This window comes from Dryobates pubescens, chromosome 31, assembly GCF_014839835.1.
Source record: "Dryobates pubescens isolate bDryPub1 chromosome 31, bDryPub1.pri, whole genome shotgun sequence".
Taxonomy (NCBI): domain Eukaryota; kingdom Metazoa; phylum Chordata; class Aves; order Piciformes; family Picidae; genus Dryobates; species Dryobates pubescens.
The window spans coordinates 5247464-5265023 of record NC_071642.1 but is presented as its reverse complement, the minus strand read 5'-3'; the positions used below and the strand labels follow the sequence as shown (position 1 = coordinate 5265023).

Here is a 17560-nt window from a genome sequence, read left to right as displayed (position 1 = left end):
CCCCATGGCTCCAGAGCAGCTGAAATAGCTTCACCTGTCCTGACCTGCCCACGGCCTGGGGGTGGGGAGAGCTGTCCCAGCACAAGAGAGGCATGGAGTGGGTGTCAAGGAGGTGGCTGACTTCAATTCCTGTCTGCTACACAGCTGGCTGGAGTCCCTGCCTGGTGACAACAACAGCAGGGGGGTCCCTCCTGCCCTCTCCCCCCACCAGCCTTTCCCTGCTCAGGCTGCAAAGCCCTCTCCTCTTAGCTGAGGATGTGGATGGAGGGCCCAGGTGAGACTGTGGCCACAACCACCGAGATCTTTGACACCCTCAGGGCCCCAGCAGTCTCTCTGGGTTGCTCCACCTTGCCTAGCAACATCCCACAGCCGATTTGCATTTGCTGAGCACTAAGCTGGCATCTCACCCTGTGGTGAGAGACCTCTCTGGGTGCCTTTGCCAAGCTGAGTAGGCAGCAGGCTCTGGCCCCTGAAGCTGCTCACTGGCTCTGGGGTAGCTCCAGGAGGGAGACAAATTATTTCCTCAAGCACAGCCCAAGGAGGCTCTTCCTCATGGTTTGAGGTTTGTGTTCCATCAGGGATCAGGTTGCTCAGGGAGCTTTCCCTTCAGAGCTTGTGCTTGGGGCACGGTGTTTGGGCTGCAGCAGCTCTGCTGTGAGCACAGGCTGAGGGAGCTGGGGGTGTTCAGCCTGGGGAAGAGAAGACTCCAGGGGGACCTCAGAGCTGCCTGCCAGGACCTGAAGGGATCCTACAGGAAGGCTGCAGAGAGACTTCTCCTGAGGGTGTCTGGAGACAGGACAGGGGAAATGGTTTGGAGCCTTGGCAGAGCAGGGTTAGAGTGGAGCTGAGGAAGAAGTTCTCCAGTATGAGGGTGGTGAGGCTCTGGCACAGGCTGCCCAGGGAGGCTGTGGATCTCCTCTCCCTGGAGGAGCCTGGGCTTGAGCAGCCTGTGCTGGTGGGAGGTGTCCCTGCCCATGGCAGGGGGTTGGAACTGGATGATCTTGAAGGTCCCTTCCAACCTGAGCCATTCTAGGACCCTGTGATTCTATTTCCTTCAATTTCTACCAGTCTGAGCAGCCTGGGTGCCAGGCACAGATGGCTGCAGCTCCTCACACTGCCACTTGCAGCATTTCTTCTGCTAACAAGAGGATTTTCAACCACCACAACTAAAGGCACTGCACAGCTGGCAGCTTGGCTCTGCAGAGGAGCTTCCTCTCAACACCTGACCGCCTGCCCCCCAGGCCTGTCTCGGTCTGGAGAGGCAAAGAGCCTCAGCTCCTTTGAATATTCCCAGGTTATGAAACTGGAGGCACAGACAAGGCCAAAATACCAACAGCCAGGCTATTTATTGCACAGCAAAGTGGCTGGGTCAGAAGGGGAGAGAGAGAGAATAGAGAGGGAGAGAGAGAAGAGGGGGAGAGAAGAGGAAAGGAATTGTATCACCACACCCCTCACCCCCAAGACAGTTTGGGTCTGTGGAGGAAGGCTGCTGCAGCTTTGGCTGCAGAGGAAGGCTGCTGCAGCTTTGGTTGCAGAGGAAGGCTGCTGCAGCTTTGGTTGCAGAGGAAGGCTGCTGCAGCTTTGGCTGTACAGGAAGGGTACTGCAGCTTTGGTTGCAGAGGAAGGCTGCTGCAGCTTTGGCTGTACAGGAAGGGTACTGCAGCTTTGGTTGCAGAGGAAGGCTGCTGCAGCTTTGGTTGCAGAGGAAGGCTGCTGCAGCTTTGGCTGTACAGGAAGGGTACTGCAGCTTTGGTTGCAGAGGAAGGCTGCTGCAGCTTTGGCTGCAGAGGAAGGCTGCTGCAGCTTTGGCTGCAGAGGAAGGCTGCTGCAGCTTTGGCTGCAGAGGAAGGCTGCTGCAGCTTTGGTTGCAGAGGAAGGCTGCTGCAGCTTTGGCTGCAGAGGAGGGCTGCTGCAGCTTTGGCTGCAGAGGAAGGCTGCTGCAGCTTTGGTTGCAGAGGAAGGCTGCTGCAGCTTTGGCTGCAGAGGAGGGCTGCTGCAGCTTTGGCTGCAGAGGAAGGCTGCTGCAGCTTTGGTTGCAGAGGAAGGCTGCTGCAGCTTTGGCTGCAGAGGAAGGCTGCTGCAGCTTTGGCTGTACAGGAAGGCTGCTGCAGCTTTGGCTGCAGAGGAAGGCTGCTGCAGCTTTGGCTGTACAGGAAGGCTGCTGCAGCTTTGGTTGCAGAGGAAGGCTGCTGCAGCTTTGGCTGCAGAGGAAGGCTGCTGCAGCTTTGGCTGTAGAGGAGAGGGCATTGCTGTCCTCTGAGCTGCCTCTTCAGCTCCATGGGTTGCAGCAGGCAGCACTTAGGACACAGAGAGAGGGTTCTTGCAGGCTCCATGGGGATGTCTCTGTCCTGGTAGTCTCTCTGTTTTACTTCAGAGCAGCATTGCCCTGGCTTCTCCTTCTCTCCTGTTTTCCTTCTCAGTGGCACTGTCCAGGTCTTTTCCTTCTCCTGAGCCAGTGGTTGCTCAGCTCTTTTAGAGTTTTGAGGTATGTATGCTGCAGAGAGCATGGACAGCAGAGGCTCCAGCCCAGGATTTCCAGGGGAGCTGCAGTCTGGTGAGCAATCTTTATCTGTGCACCCTCCAGAGAGTTGTGACCCAGTGCCAAGTGCCCAACACACATCAGCTATTGTCTGGGCAAGCAGCAAAGGTGATTTTATCTTTGTTGAGTCACATCAAGAGGGACAACATTTAGTCTCTCACAGGGCCTGAAGGTTGGCTCTGAGTGATGTTTGCTGTGCCACATCTGCTCACCCATCAGCTTGAGGTGGACCCTCTTGGGCTGTGGCTCAACCAGATGTCAGCTACTGGACCCCCTCTGAGCTTCCAAGCAAGGAAGCCAGCAGCTCACTGAGGCTTTTGGCTCCAGCCTGACCTTGTCATGGTGCTCTTGCCATATGCCTCAATTAGCTGTGACTTTCTCAGGCTCCCAACGTTTCAGAGCCTGCTCCTCCCCTTCAGGTTGTTTCTCAAGCTATTTCTGGGCTGCTGTATTCACATTCACCTGCCAGAGTTACAGGTTCCTTCCACTTCCCTTGCTTGGACATGACTTCAGCTCTGTGAGCAATGCTTCTGCTCCCCAGGGCTGCCCTGGCCTGCATGCCTGTGACTGCTGCACCTCTCAAAAGGAGGAGAGCCACAGCTGCCAAAGAGGAACCAGCCCAGGAAAGGCTCCCTTGGGCCTGTGTCTAGGTGCAGAACTGCAGTGGATGTTCCCTGAGGGTCTGCAGGGTGAGGGAACAACAGCACCAGGCAGCTCTTACAACCAGAGCAGCCCTCAGGTGTCCACATCTGCTGAGACCTCACCTGCAGCACTGCCTCCAGTTCAGGACTTAGAACTGCTGGAGAGGGTCCAGAGGAGGCCATGAAGGTGATCACAGGGCTGCAGAACCTCTGCTATGGGTTCAGGCTGGGAGAGTTGGGGCTGTTCAGCCTGGAGGAGAGAAGGCTCCAGGGAGACCTCAGAGCAGCCTTCCAGGACCTGAAGGGCTCCAGGAGAGCTGGGGAGGAACTTTGGACAAGGGCTGGGAGTGCCAGGATGAGGAACAATGGCTTTGAGCTGGGAGAGGGGAGACTGAGACTGGAGATGAGGAAAAAATTGCTGAGAGTGAGGGTGGGGAGAGACTGGCACAGGCTGCCCAGGGAGGCTGTGGCTGTCCCCTCCCTGGAGGTGTTGAAGGCCAGGTTGGATGAGGCCTTGAGCAAGCTGTGCTGGTGGGAGGTGTCCCTGCCCATGGCAGGGAATTGGAACTGGAGGAGCTTTAAGGTCCCTTCCAAGCCAAACCACAGAGGTCAGCCACAACTTTGGGCCAGGAAGCCCTGAGGCCATCCTGGGGGCCATGCTCTGCCCATGCTTGACTCAGCCAGCACCCAGCAGCCTGGCAGCACCAAGAAATGTTCTTCCTGCAGCTCCTCTGGAGCTGGACACCTCACCTCCCACTGCTGCCTGCTGTGATGCCTTCTGTGTGCACAAGGACCCAGGGCAAATCAGGTCAGACCCTGCTCTGGTGTGCAGCTGCTCTGCTGCCTCTCTCAGCACACAAGGGACAGTCCTGCTGTGGCTTTCCACATCTGCTCTGTGCTGATGGCTCCAGAGTGGAGGGGTGGAGGGAGCTGATAACCTGAATTCCTCAGCAGGGCCCTGACAAACTCCCCAGCACTGGAGCAGACGTAAGGAGGGAAGGTGGAGCAGTGTGGGGAGGAAGCTGGAAGAAAACAAGGGGTGACCTGCCCCAGTGACTCATCACTGCCAGGCTCAGCTCCTCACCTACAGCTGCTCCATCACCACATCCAGGGCTTCTCCTGGCTCCTCGATGCATCCTTTCACAAGACCCAGATCTGCCTCCTGCTGAGCTTATCTCAGCCTTCAGGGGGACAGCAAAGCCCTGAGGACAAAAGTCAGCACAAAACTGAAGGTAGGGCTGCAGTGGTTCCTCATTGCTGCCAGCTGGGACTTGCCCCAGCAAGGGGTGGATGAGGAGAGCACTGTGGGAGCTGGGGCCACCACTCTCCCCTTTCTGTGGGGCCACCAAGAGTGCCCAGACATGGGGCTGCTGCTGGACCCCCCCTGGCAGACCCCTGCCATGTCCTGCAGGAGCACAACAAACTTCAGCTCCTCTTCCAGGAACTCCTGCAGCTCACAGGATCATGGATCCCAGGCTCCCAGGATGTTAGGGGTTGGAAGAGGCCTCTGGAGCTCATCCAGTCCAACCCCCTGCCAGAGCAGGACCATAGAACCCAGCACAGGTCACACAGGAACACATCCAGATGGGGCTGCAAAGGCTCCAGAGAAGGAGACTCCACAACCTCCCTGGGCAGCCTGCCCCAGGGCTCTGGGAGCCTCACAGTGCAGAAGTTCCTCCTCCTGTTGAGGTGGAACCTCCTGTGCTGGAGTTTATATCCATTGCCCCTTGGCCTGTCCCAGGGTGCAGCTGAGCAGAGCCTGGCCCTGTCCCCTCCCTTCTGACCCCCAGCCCTCAGCTATTGATAGACATTGATCAGATCACTCTCAGTCTTCTGCTCTCCAGCCCAAACAGCCCCAGGGCTCTCAGCCTCTCCTCAGGTTCCTCCTCTTCCCTGTTGCAATCCCAGGGTGGAGGTGGTTGGAGAATCACAGGTTGCTGGTGGTGGTTGGAAGGGACTTCCAGCCCACGGCCCCTGCCACACCAGGGGCACCCAGAGCACAGCAGTGTGTCCAGCTGGGTGTGGAGAGGCTCCAGGGAAGGAGAGGGCACAGCTTCTCTGGGCAGCCTGCTCCAGTGCCTGCCACTCAGAGGGAAAAGGTTTCTCCTTCAGGTCAAGTGGAACCTTTTTTGTTGTGGTTTGTACCCTTTGGACCTCCTCCTGTCACTGAGCACTGCTGGAACCACCATCAGATATTTGCTCTGATAAGACCTCCAGGTTCTGGGGCTGCTGGGGGGCACCTCCTGCTCTGGCCCTTAGAGCATCCTGCTTGGAGCACCCCTGAGTCATGCAGAGCCCCATCTGAGGGGGCTGCCCTGGCCTGAGGGAGGCCTCACCCTGCTTTGGAGAGGGAAGGGCTTTGGCTGCCCTTGTGGGGCAGCACTCCCTGCGTGAGTGTGAGCACGCCAGGGCCAGAGAACACTGCCGAGAGCTCGGGGGCTCTGCAGGCTCCTCCCTGCTGACATCCTGCGGTGCTGCTGGGGGGTGGCAGAAGGGGTGCAGGGAATGAGAAACCCACCCGGAGTGGAGCAGCTGCTGCCTGCTGTGTGGTGCCTGCCTGAGACCTCCTCTGGCCCTGCAATGGTGCCAGGATGGGGCAGCTCCAACCTCTCTGGGACAGGCTCTCACCAGCCTCAGGGGCAAACATTTCTCCCTTCTCACCACTCTGGTGGCCTTGCAGAGCTTCAAGGGCTGAGCAGAGAGCTGGGGACAGACTTTGGAGCAGGGCCTGTTGGGACAGGACAGGGGGGGATGGCCTGGGACTGAAAGATGGAGCTTGAAAGTGGAGAGAAGGGAGAAAAGTTTGCCCCTGAGGCTGGGGAGAGCCTGTCCCAGGCTGCCCAGAGAGGTTGGAGCTGCCCCATGCCTGGCACCACTGAGGGTCAGGTTATTCAGGTCAGTGAGCAGCCTGCTCTGGTTGGGGCCTGAGGGGCTTGGGTTGGATGAGTTTTGCAGGTCCCTTCCCACCCAAACCAATCCATGACTTGTGCTCTGTGCTGTGAGGTTCTGCAGGAGGAAACCAGAAGGGCCACAGCCCAGCTAGAGCTGCAGCTGGCTGCTGTGGCAAAAGACATCCAAAATGTTCCTCTGAGGAGGTTAACAGCAAAGGGAGGGCAAAGGAGAGCCCCCAGACCTTCATGGGCTGTAGAAGAAAGTCGGTGCCCAGGGCTGAGGGGAAGGCTGAGCTGCTTCATGCCTTCTGTGCCTCAGTCTTCAGCAGCCAGGGCAGCTGCTCCCTGGGCACACAGCCCCCAGAGCTGCTCAGCAGGATGGGGAGCAGCAGGGAGGCTCCAGGAGCCAAGAGGACAGGGTTAGGGCCCTGCCACAGCACTCACACATCGCTAAGCCCAGGCACTGCCATGGGGATGCTTCAGTGCCAAGTGATGCCCTGGGACTCCCTCGGCCTGGGCATCCCCAGGGACGTCCCAAGGCCAACTGAGACACCTGGAACCCCCCAGAGACCTGAGTGGAGCAGAGCCCCAAGCCCCCACGGTGCTGCCCATGCCCATGGCTGGCTACCAGCTCCTGGAGGGGTGGTGGGCAGCAGGCAGCCTCGCTGGGGAGGGCACCTTGGCAGGGACACCTCCCTGGGCAGCGAGGTTCCCCCAGCTCTGCAGCCTGCCTGGGGAGCCAAACCCTGAGGGCTCTGCAGAGGAGGAGCTGGAGCTGCAGGAGCAGCTGCTGGGTGCTGGCAGGATGTGGGCAGCTGTGCCACGATGCAGCAGCCCCCTGCCCGGGCTCTCTGGTGGCACCAAAGGGGACAGTGGTGCCCCAGCTGCTGCCACCTCTCTGGGGACACCCTCGGGAAGCAGCACCCCCCGAGCAGGGCTGTGCCCCCAGCCCCTCTGCCTCTTGCCCTGAGGAAGATGTGGAGGACAGGCAGGAGCAGGAGCTGCAGGAGCTGGGAGAGGAGCTCAGCAGAACTGCTTTCTGGGGGGATGTGAGGGGGAGGTCAGCGACCCCATCCCTGGGGACAGGGGTGCCAGCGGCACAGCCAGCGCCCAGGGGGCCTTGGAGGCGCTGCTGGAGGAGCTGCTGAGCCCCGAGGGCAGCAGCCCTGAGGCACCACCGGCAGCTGCAGCTGGGAGCAGTGCAGCAGGGCCGGGCTGGAGCCCATGGAGCTTCGAGGGGATGTGGGGCTGGAGCTGGCACCGGCCCTGGGGGAGAAGCTTGGGCAGAAGTGGGGGCAGAAGCTCTCAGCAGAGCCCCCAGCAAGCACAGGGCTGTGGGGAGAAGCAGGGGGCTGGGAGGGGACATTAGACAGATAGGAAAGAATCAGATAACCAGGATAGGATTGGGTGGAGATGAGGGGGCTGGGGTAGGGGAACGTTTGTAGGGGTGGGGGGCTCAGGGGCCTTGGCCAGAGGCAGCTCCAGCTTGGAGCGGAGGAAGCTTCTGCAAGTTTCTGCCATGAGCATTGCCACAGCCCCTGCCTGCTCCCAGAGCCCTGCTGGCCACAAACCCAAGGGGGTTGATTCATCCTGAGGGCAGTGACAAAGACCCCCACAGTCCCCAAGAAGCTGCAGCCCCCTAAGGTGCTGCCCCAGCCCCCTGCCCAGCCACAGACTGCCCTGGCCAGCTGCACCTGTGGGTGCCTGGCAATGGGCACAACACAGCTCCTCTGCCCTGCTCCCTGGGCAGCCCTTGGCTCCTGCTCCCAGCCCTTGTCCTCTTCTCCTGGTGCCTCAAACCCACCCCCAGCCTTCCTCACCTCTCCCAGCACCTTTCCCACTTCCCTCTTTCCATCCCAGTGGCCATGGAGAATCCAGGAAGGAGCCTGGCACTGCTGGAGGTGGGCACCCCCCAGCTGCCTGGGCAGGCTGCAGCAGGCACCCTGGGCATGGCTTGGGCTGGGGACCCTCCCCTGGGGAGGTTGAGGGCAGCTTGGAGCTGTTTTGTTGTGGCCAATAAAAGCTGTTCCTGCAGCACTGCTCAGTGTCTGTGTGGAGGGAAGGCCTGCCTGGGCTGCAGCAGGCTTTGGGCATCCTGAGAGGCCAGCTCAGGAGGGGTGGGTGGGATGGGTGGGCAGGGAGGTGGTTGGGAAGGGGATGAGGGACAGAGCTCAGAGGGTTGTGACCAGCAGGGCAGGGTCCAGCTGCAGGCCTGCAGCTTGTGGTGTTGCTCAGGACTCACTCCTGGGTCCAGCCTTGTGCAGCATCTTCATCAGGGGCCTGGATGAAGGGCTGGGGTGGACCCTCCACAGTGGTGGCACTCAGCCAGCCCTGGAGGGGCAGAGGGGAAGCTCACAAAGCTCTACAAGAGGAAGTGCAGGGTCCTGCCCCTGGGGGGGAACAACCTCCTGCAGCAGTACAGCTGGGAAGCAGCTCTGCACAGAAGGCCCTGGGGGTGCTGGGGGACAAGAGCCAGCAGTGAGATCTCATGGCCAGGGTCAGTGTTCTCCTGGGGTGCATTCAGAGGAGTGTGCAGGTTCTGCTCCCCCTCTGCTCTGCTGAGGTCACTACTGGAGCATGATCCTGCCCTGCTCCTGCTGCCCACACCACTGCTGCCCCAGGCCAGGCTGCTGCTGCCCTTCTTGCCCCCCCTGGGCACTGCTGCCTCATCTCCAGCTGCTGGCACCCAGCACCCCCAGGTCTCTTTCTGCTGGGCAGTTTCCAGCCCCTCTGCCCCAAGCCTGGAGCCTTTGTGGGGCTGTTGTCACCCAAGGGCAGGGCCCAGCCCCTGGCCTTGTTGAACCTCAGTTGGCCAAGCTGCCTCACTGCTCTCAGGATGCTCTGCTGGCTGCTCTGCAGCTCCCTGGACTTCTCCCCACGCATCCACCTTGGCCCCTGCTGGTGTCTCCCAGACCACACAGCCACCAGGTGACCTCCTGCCCCTGAAAGCAGCAGCTCAGAGCACAGTTAAACCTTCCCCAGGTCATGGAGAAAGAAGTTTTCCATTCAGCAGGACAAAAGGATTCACAACCACCCCTGCTGCCCACTGCAGCTGCAGAGGAGGGGCAGGAGCCCCAGGGAGCAGGCCAGGGAGCAGGCCCCAGGTGCCTCCAGCTGCCAGCTGTCCTCAGCACACAGCCTGCCAGGGGGTGCAGGACAGAGCTCTCCTCCCAGAGCATGGCACTGCCTGGGATCACTCACACTGGCACCACATCTTCCCCTCTGGAATTCCCCAGTGCCCCTGGAGCCCAAGAGGAGCACAGCCAAGCCCAGACCAAACCCCTCTTGAGCTGAGCTGCCCCTTGCTGCCCAGCACCACCACCAGCACCACCTCCCCCCAGGCATTCCCTTGGTCCCTGTGCCCCTCAGCCAGCACTGGGTAATGTCCACATGGCCTGGGCAGTCCCAGTCCTCACTGGTGGCAGTCAAGCTGTTCATGCTGGGGTGTCACAGCTTCATGGTGGCAGACAGCAGGAATCCAGATCCTGCTGAGGGATCTCTCTGGAGGGATTACAGGATCCAGAGTCTAGGACTGCACAGGAGCCAAGAGCTGGGAGAGCTGACCAGAGAGCATCAGAGCTGCATCATGACTCCATGGATGGCTGCTGTCACCTGCCTGCTCTTGAGGCCTCAGAGCCAGCAGGCCCTGCTGGAGCATCACTCCATGGGGTTCAGCAGATCTCCTCTGAGCACAGGGCCAGTGCCTTCTTGCCAGGAGCTGTGCCAATCATACCAGGTGGAGACATGAGCATGGCACCAGTGGTGTCCCCTAGATCCTCTAGTTCCTGGTCACCTCCCTTCTTCTCACCTGCTTCCTTCTGAGGGAGGTTCAAAGGATCCCCTGGGAGCTGGCTCACAGCTACCTGACCTTCCCAAAAGGCACAGAGCAGCACTTCCTTGGAGAAGAAAATGTTTTCTTCTCTGTCTTTCCAGAGCTGTCCTTCCACCATGCCCAGGCTGCATTCTCTGAGGGGGTGGGGGGCACTCTGTCTTGTCACAAGAGGAGTCCCCTCCTGAAGATTCAGAGTCTCACACTGTGTTGGGAGCCATAAGCAGGTGTGGCAGCAGGCCAGGCCCTCCAGAGGTTGACCAAGGCTAGAGAGGGACTCCAGCAAACACCAGGAGGTGGTTGAGGCTTGACAGTGCCAGAGTGTATCCACAGGTTTGCTTTAAGCATTGTTCAGGGCTAAGACATTGACCAGCTATGGAGCAGCCCAGGGCAGGCCACTCCACCTGGGTCCCCTTCCAGCTGCTTCCAAGCTACGACCTACAGCTAAGCTTTTATTGAAGCCAGACCCAAACCTTCCTCACACATCACCGACCACCAAGGCTCTGCTGCTGGGAAGCAGGGGCTCAGCTGTGCTGCTGCAGCTGCACTCCAGTTATCTACACAAGGAGCAGAAGTGTTTCTAGGGAGGGTGGAAGGGGCTCCAGCAGCTGGTGGGCAGCAGCTACCGCTCCTTGAGGTGGCCGTTGGCGAGCTGGGTCCTGCTGCTCGGCGCCCCAGACCCATTCCTCTGCGTGGGGCTGCTGAAACCTCTGATCCCATTCTGCTCCTTCTCCCTTTCTTCATCCTTGTCACTTTCTTCTGTGTCACTTCTCATGTCCTTCTCCATCTACAGAAACAGCAAGACAAACAGAGAAGTTTGCCCCTTGGCAGTGAGGGTGGGGAGGGACTGGCACAGGCTGCCCAGGGAGGTGGTGGCAGCCTCAGCCCTGGAGGTTTTAAGGCCAGGCTGGATGTGGCTGTGAGCAACCTGCTGTGGGGTGAGGTGTCCCTGGCCATGGCAGGGGGTTGGAACTGGCTGAGCCTTGGGGTCCCTTCCAACCCTGACAATTCTGTGGGTCTCACAGCTCTGCTCAGGGGCTGGGATGCATTTTGTGACACTGCCAGGGTGGCTCTGTGGCTGCCAGCACTACCTGGGGGCAGTCTGGTCTGGGTCATGCTTTGGGCACACCCTCAGCCCCGTGGCTGCAGAAAGTCCAGACAGGTAGTTCAGGGAGAAATGTCTGCTGTGCAGCACTGGCAGACAATCCATGCAGAAGAGGGAGCTGCAGGATGGAGCAGCACAACCCTCAGCCAGTTTGCTGGGGACAGAGCAGGGAGGAGCGGTTGATGTGCCACAGGATCGTGCTGCCACCCAGTGGGAGCCAGGCAGGCTGGAGAAGGGAGCTGGCAGCAACCTTCAGAAGCTCAGCAAGGGCAAGAGTGAAGTTCTGCACCTGGGGAGGAACCGACTCAGGCACCAGGACCTGCTGGGGGCTGCTCAGCTTTACTGACAATGCTCTGGAGGTCCAACCTGAACATGAGCCAACAGCGTGCCCTTACCCTTCCTGACCTGCACCCAGTGTCACCAGCAGGTGGAGGGAGGTGAGCAGCACTCACCTCAGAACTGGTGAGGCCACACCAGCCCAGCTCTGGGCTCCTCAGTTCAAGAGGGGCAGAGAACTACCAGAGAGAGTCCAGTGGAGGCTACAAGGCTGCTGAGGGGCCTGGAGCAGCTCTGTGAGAAGCAAAGGCTGAGGGCCCTGGGGCTGAGAGCCTGGAGGAGAGCAGCCCCAGAGGGGAGCTGAGCAATGCTCAGCAAGGGCTAAAGGAGCTGTGGGGGGCAAGAGGCTGGGGCCAGACTCTGCTCACTGGTGCCCAGGGACAGGGCAAGGGGCAAGGGGCACAAACTGGAACCCAGAAGGCTCCACCTGAACTGGAGGAGAAAATTCTTTGTTGTGAGGCTGCTGGAGGCCTGGAGCAGGCTGCCCAGAGAGGCTGTGGAGTCTCCTGGTGTGGAGAGCTTCCAACCCCCCCCCGGCTATTGTGCTCCTGGGCAAGCTGCCTTGGGTGCCCTGCTGGAGCAGGGGCTTGGAGTGGATGCTCTGCAGAGGTCCCTGCCAACCCCCCCATGCTGGGATGCTGTGTTAGGGACAGGAAGGAATCCATCCCAGGTGAATCCCTCTGCTCCCAAGCAGTCTGTGTGGGCCCTCTCTCCCTGCGGGATGCAGAGGGGACTGCGAAGCAGCGCAGCGCCGCAGAGGGACAGAGAGCCCTACCGTGCCCTGCAGGATGAACTTGTACACCATGTGAATGATCAGGCAGGACCAGAAGACATGGAGCAGCTGCAGAATCATCAGCAGAGCATTCACAAAGTAGTACCCAGAGAAGGGCTGGAAGATCTCCATGGAGTAGTAGTAGGTGTTGTAGAGCACCCTGCAAGAGAGGGGATTGAGGGGAGGGAGAGTGTGGTGTGAGCAAGGCCAGCATCGAGCCCCAGAGAGCTCTGGTCACAGAAGAATCCCAGAGTGGCTCAGGTTGGAAGGGACCTCAGAGATCATCTCCTCCAACCCCCTCCTCTCAACAGCCCAGGTTTCCCAAGGCCTCATCCAGCCTGGCTTTGAACCTCCCCAGGAGGAGACATCCACAGCCTCCCTGGGCAGCAGAGTCTCACCACCCTCACACTGGAGAACTTCTTCCTCAGCTCCAGCCTAACCCTGCTCTGCCTCAGCTCCAAACCATTCCCCCTTGGCCTCTGTCAGACACCCTCAGGAGAAGTCCCTCTGCAGCCTTCCTGTAGGATCCCTTCAGGTACTGGAAGGCAGCTCTGAGCTCATCCCCAGACTATGCCTAAGAATTTGGACCTTTTATGAAGGGAAGCAGTTTCAGGTGAGTCACCTTACCTCACCACCACCTGAACCAACTCATGTTCCCCACCACAAAGAAGCAGGGCAGAGCCACAGGCCGAGGACTCCTGCCCTGCAGGGCTTCAGGGCTTCCCCTGGACCCCAGGCAGACCACCCCAGTCCCCCCGCAACGAGCTGCAACAGCCTTGTGTCCCCACAGCCTCTGCAAGGGGCAGGGACACAGGCTCTGAGGGACTGAGAGCAAAGGCTGCAGGGGGAGGTTCAGTGGCCAGCTGAAGGGCTCAGTCCCCCAGGAGCAGCTTTCCCATGCCCCTTGCCCCCAGCAGACTCACGTGTAGGGGTAGACCACCAGGCGGCTGAAGAGGAAGACAGCTGCGAAGATCATGAAGAGGCTGTCACAGGTTTTCTTCCACTTCATGTAGTTGAAGATCTTGGTTGGCTGCAAGCAGAAAGAGCAATGAAGCAGCAGCCCAAGGCAGTGCAGCTGCACGGGCTGCAGGAGAGGCAGCCCCAGCTGCAGGCGGGAGAGGCAGCCCCCAGCTGCAGGCAGGAGAGGCAGCCCCCAGCTGCAGGCGGGAGAGGCAGCCCCCAGCTGCAGGCAGGGAGAGGCAGCCCCCAGCTGCAGGCAGCCCCAGCTGCAGGAGAGGCAGCCCCCAGCTGCAGGCAGGGAGAGGCAGCCCCCAGCTGCAGGCAGCCCCCAGCTGCAGGCAGAGAGAGGCAGCCCCCAGCTGCAGGCAGAGAGAGGCAGCCCCCAGCTGCAGGCTGCAGAGGCAGCCCCCAGCTGCAGGCAGAGAGAGGCAGCCCCCAGCTGCAGGCAGAGAGAGGCAGCCCCCAGCTGCAGGCTGCAGAGGCGGCCCCCAGCTGCAGGCAGGGAGAGGCAGCCCCCAGCTGCAGGCTGCAGAGGCGGCCCCCAGCTGCAGGCAGCCCCAGCTGCAGGCTGCAGAGGTGGCCCCCAGCTGCAGGCAGCCCCAGCTGCAGGCTGCAGAGGCAGCCCCCAGCTGCAGGTGGGAGAGGCAGCCCCAGGCAGGTAACCACAGCTCTTCCTGGCTCTGCAGGACAGCCTAGGCTAGGCCTGGCAAAGCTGCACCTCAGATACTGAGTTCAGGCCCCTCAAATACTGGTTTGGGTCCTTCACCCTGAGATGGACACTGAGAGGCTGGAGCAGGTCCAGAAAAGGGCAACCAGGCTGGGGAAGGGTCTGGAGAAGAGGGCTGGGGAGCAGCAGCTGAAGGAGCTGGGGGTGGTTAGTGTGGAGAAGAGGAGGCTGAGGGAGACCTCCTTGCTCTCTACAGCTCCCTGAGGGGAGGCTGGAGCCAGGCTGGGGTTGGGCTCTGCTCCCTAGGCTCAGGGAGAACAGGAAATGGCTGACATTGTGCCAGGGGAAGGTTAGGTTGGAGAGGAGGGAGGAGTGCAGGAGTGGTCAGGGATTGGCACAGGCTGCCCAGGGAGGTGGTGGAGTCCCCATCCCTGGAGGTGTTCCAGAGCCCTGTGGCCATGGCACCTGGGGCCATGGTTTGGTGGCCATGGTGGGGTTGGCTTGGTGCTGGACTGGATGATCTCAGAGAGCTTTTCCAACCCAAACCTTTCCATGACTCCAGATCAGCACTGACTCAGCTGTGAAACACCTTAAGGCATGGCCCAGGCTGTGCTGGAGCAGGAGACAGGGCTGAAGGGCTGGAGGGCATTGGTAGGGAGGCCCTGCCTGGCCCAGGCTGTGGAGCTCACCTCCAGGAAGCAGTCAGAGGCATCGTGGATGACCAGCACCAGCGTCCCGATGCGGATGTAGTTGGCACAGTAGGAGAAGCTGATGAGGAAGATGGTGGCAGCATGGTGGACTATCTGCTCCTTGAAATCCTGGTGGGGAAGGAGAAAATACCTCATGCACCACTGAGGAACCTCAGGAGGGCAGACTGAGACTGGAGAGGAAGAAGAAATTCTTTGCTGGGTGGGGAGGGACTGGCACAGGTTGCCCAGGGAGGCTGTGGCTGCCTCCTGCCTGGAGGTGCTGAAGGCCAGGCTGGATGAGGCCTTGAGCAAGCTGGGCTGGTGGGAGGTGTCCCTGCCCATGGATGATCTTGAAGGTCCCTTCCAACCCAACCCACTCTATGAATCTGTGAGTCTGCCCTGGAGCAAGCCTCCTGCAGGCAGCAGTGAATCCTCACTCCCAGCAGTGAATCCTCACTCCCAGGTCACTGAGAAACCTCCCACTCCACAGCCCTGCCCATGTGAGCCTCTTCCCAAGACATTCTAGAACCATGGGCAAGCAGAGGGGTGAGGAGCTCCTGGTGCAAGCTGAGGACCTCACAACAAAGCACACTCCCTCCCTCCACCAGTGGTGGTCTGCTGATGGTGCAAACCAGGAGGCAGAAGAAGCTGCTGAGAGCCCCCAGGGTGTCCATCTCTGCTCTGTGCCCTCTGCCTGCCAACCTCTTTGCACTTCCAGGCTCACTGATGGAGCTCACAACCACCCTGCACTTGTCAGGAGGTCTTTCCAGCCTCACTGCCTGTGGCTGTGTCAGGTTTGAGAGGGCTCTGAGCAACCTGATCCAGTGGAGGATGTCCTGCTCACTGCAGGGGGTGGGACTGGATGACCTTTGGAGGTCCCTTCCAACCCAAACCATTCTCTGTTCTCATCCAGCCCCTGCCTGTCAGGGCACAGGCACCCAGGGACACCTACAGCTCCCCTGGCACACAACCAGCTCTTCTCCTGTCCCTTCCAGCACTGCAGCCCAGAAGAGCTGCTTTAAGTTTGGATGGAGACCTCTGCAGAAGTCTGCAGCTTCCTGTGGCAGGGTTTGTGCTCTCCACCTCTCAGAGAAGCCAGTTCCTGGGAGAAGGCAATTCCTGGGAATGCCCAGGGGCAGAGGGCTCCAAATCCTCAGGCTAGCACCAGCCCCCTGCTCTGGGAGAGCACTCTCCTGAGTGTCCAGCTTGGGCCCTGTTTGTGTTGGCTTCTTCCCTGAGGCTGCCACTCACCTTCCTCTTCACATCAAAGGGCAGGGTGAAGACCAGGGACCAGTAGAAGGAGAGCTCCAGCAGGTAGTACCAGAACAGGGAGGGTAGGAGAGGCTGTAAGAGAGGGAGAGAGCGAAAATCCACCAGAGAAGGCAGAGCAGGGCTGGAAGTGAAGACTTCCTAACCAGAACAGTGCCAATCAAACCACCAAACCCAGACCCTGCGGCTGGAGAACACTCAGCTGCCCCAGGTGGTGATCTGAGGAGGTTTGGAGGGGCTCTGGGGGCTCTCTGAGAGGTCTCTGGGGAGGTTTTGGGGGGACTCTAAATGCCACCTGTGCTGAGGTGACAGCAAAGAGCAGGGGACATTCCCCTTGGCCACACCAAACATTTAGGGAACCACTGGGAACCCCCTGAATACTGTAAGGGTTTGTTCAGCACATTCCTGACCAGTGGAGAGCTCCAGAAGCTACCTGACCAACAGGAGCTGAAGAAATCATGCCCTTTTCAAGGAGGAGAAAGTTGTTTGGTGTGAGGGTGCTGGAGGCCTGGAGCAGGCTGCCCAGAGAGGTTGTGGAGTCTCCTGGTGTGGAGAGCTTCCAACCCCCCCTGACCACTGTGCTCCTGGTCAGGCTGCTGTGGGTGCCCTGCTGGAGTCAGGAAGGCTCCTGTTATAGAAGAGGCAAAGCTCATCTTCTCTGGAGCATTCAGAGCACATAAAACACCAGGGGAAAGGCAGAGAAGGTCCTGGGCTCAGTGGCTGAAGCTCCTTTCTAACCCTTTCGAGTTACAGGAGCAGGGATAGGGAGGGAGGCAGCTGGGCAAGCAAGCTCCTGGCTGCTGTTGCTGTCTCTGTGCTGGGCCTGGCTGGCAGCTTGCCCTGAGGTGACTCTGGGCTGGGCAGAGATGTGCTGGGGAGCTGCTGGCAGAGCTGCTGTGAAAAGCTCCCTGTGAAACTGTGAGGGAGCATCCTCTGAACCTCCTGGCATTGAAGCTGGATTGCTGCTGGCCCAGCTGCCAGTGCCACTGGGAAATGAACTCCTCAGAGAGCTCTGTGGACAGGAGTCTGTCTTCAGTGCAGCTGGAAGTCAGTGCTCTGACCATGGCCTCTGCTCTCCAGACTCCCCACAGAAGTCTTCTCTTCTGCTCAGGCAACAAATCCTTCTGTGGCCCTCAGCTTCTAGAAACCAAAGAGCCCTGGAGCTTTCCCCTTGGCTCACCTGGTCACAAATCTCCCTTTATTGACAGCCTCCTCCTGCCTTCCTGACTCCTCCTCTGCTGTTTGGATTACACCAGGCACAAAGGTGTCCTCCCTTGATGAGGATCTGGCTTTGAATTCTCAGGGCTCTCCAGTCTGAGTCCAGCTCCCTCTTGCCACCAACAGAACCTGGTTTTCAGCAGGCATCTAACTCCCACCCCTGGGCTAGAGCAGCAGCTCAGTCCCTCCTGCATCACTCACCTGCTGTGGGTATCCTGTCCAGCACTCTCTGTGGTCCCAAAACCAAGGCTTCTGGAAAGCAAACACAACAGGAATGTGAGCATGCCAGAGGAGTTCTCCTCTTGCCAGCTGCCCAAAACTCCTTCCCTTTGCTCCTGCTGAAGCCTCTGCTGTGTTTGCTGACAAGCAGAGGAGGTCACACTGCCTGCAGCTCAGCTGCTGAGAGGTTTTCCCCCCTGCAGGTCCCTGTGACACTGCCAATCTGTGGCTGCTGCACTGATTTCCTCTGCTGCTCAGCCCTGCTCACCCCTGTGACACTGCCAATCTGTGGCTGCTGCACTGATTTCCTCTGCTGCTCAGCCCAGTTCCAAGCAAAAGAACTGAGAGAGGATTTCCACCAACTTGTTGCAGCCTCCTCCACACCTGGGTGGTGCTGAGGATGTTCTGAATGTGTGAACACATTC

At 59.7% G+C, this 17560-nt stretch overlaps 1 protein-coding gene across 1 annotated transcript in view; it reads right to left on the bottom strand.

Moving 5' to 3' along the window:
• Nucleotides 1–9353: 9353 nt before the first annotated feature.
• The window catches only part of LOC104308479 (ceramide synthase 4), a 36806-nt gene continuing 28599 nt past the window's right edge, over nt 9354–17560 (bottom strand). The window contains exons 6-11 of the mRNA XM_054174987.1: nt 17118–17168; nt 15681–15773; nt 14430–14558; nt 13037–13143; nt 12117–12273; nt 9354–10687 (exon numbers count right to left, since the gene is read on the bottom strand). Coding sequence (XP_054030962.1) covers nt 10523–10687; nt 12117–12273; nt 13037–13143; nt 14430–14558; nt 15681–15773; nt 17118–17168 — 702 coding nt within the window. The 3' untranslated portion in view covers nt 9354–10522. The remainder of the gene's footprint in view (nt 10688–12116; nt 12274–13036; nt 13144–14429; nt 14559–15680; nt 15774–17117; nt 17169–17560) is intronic.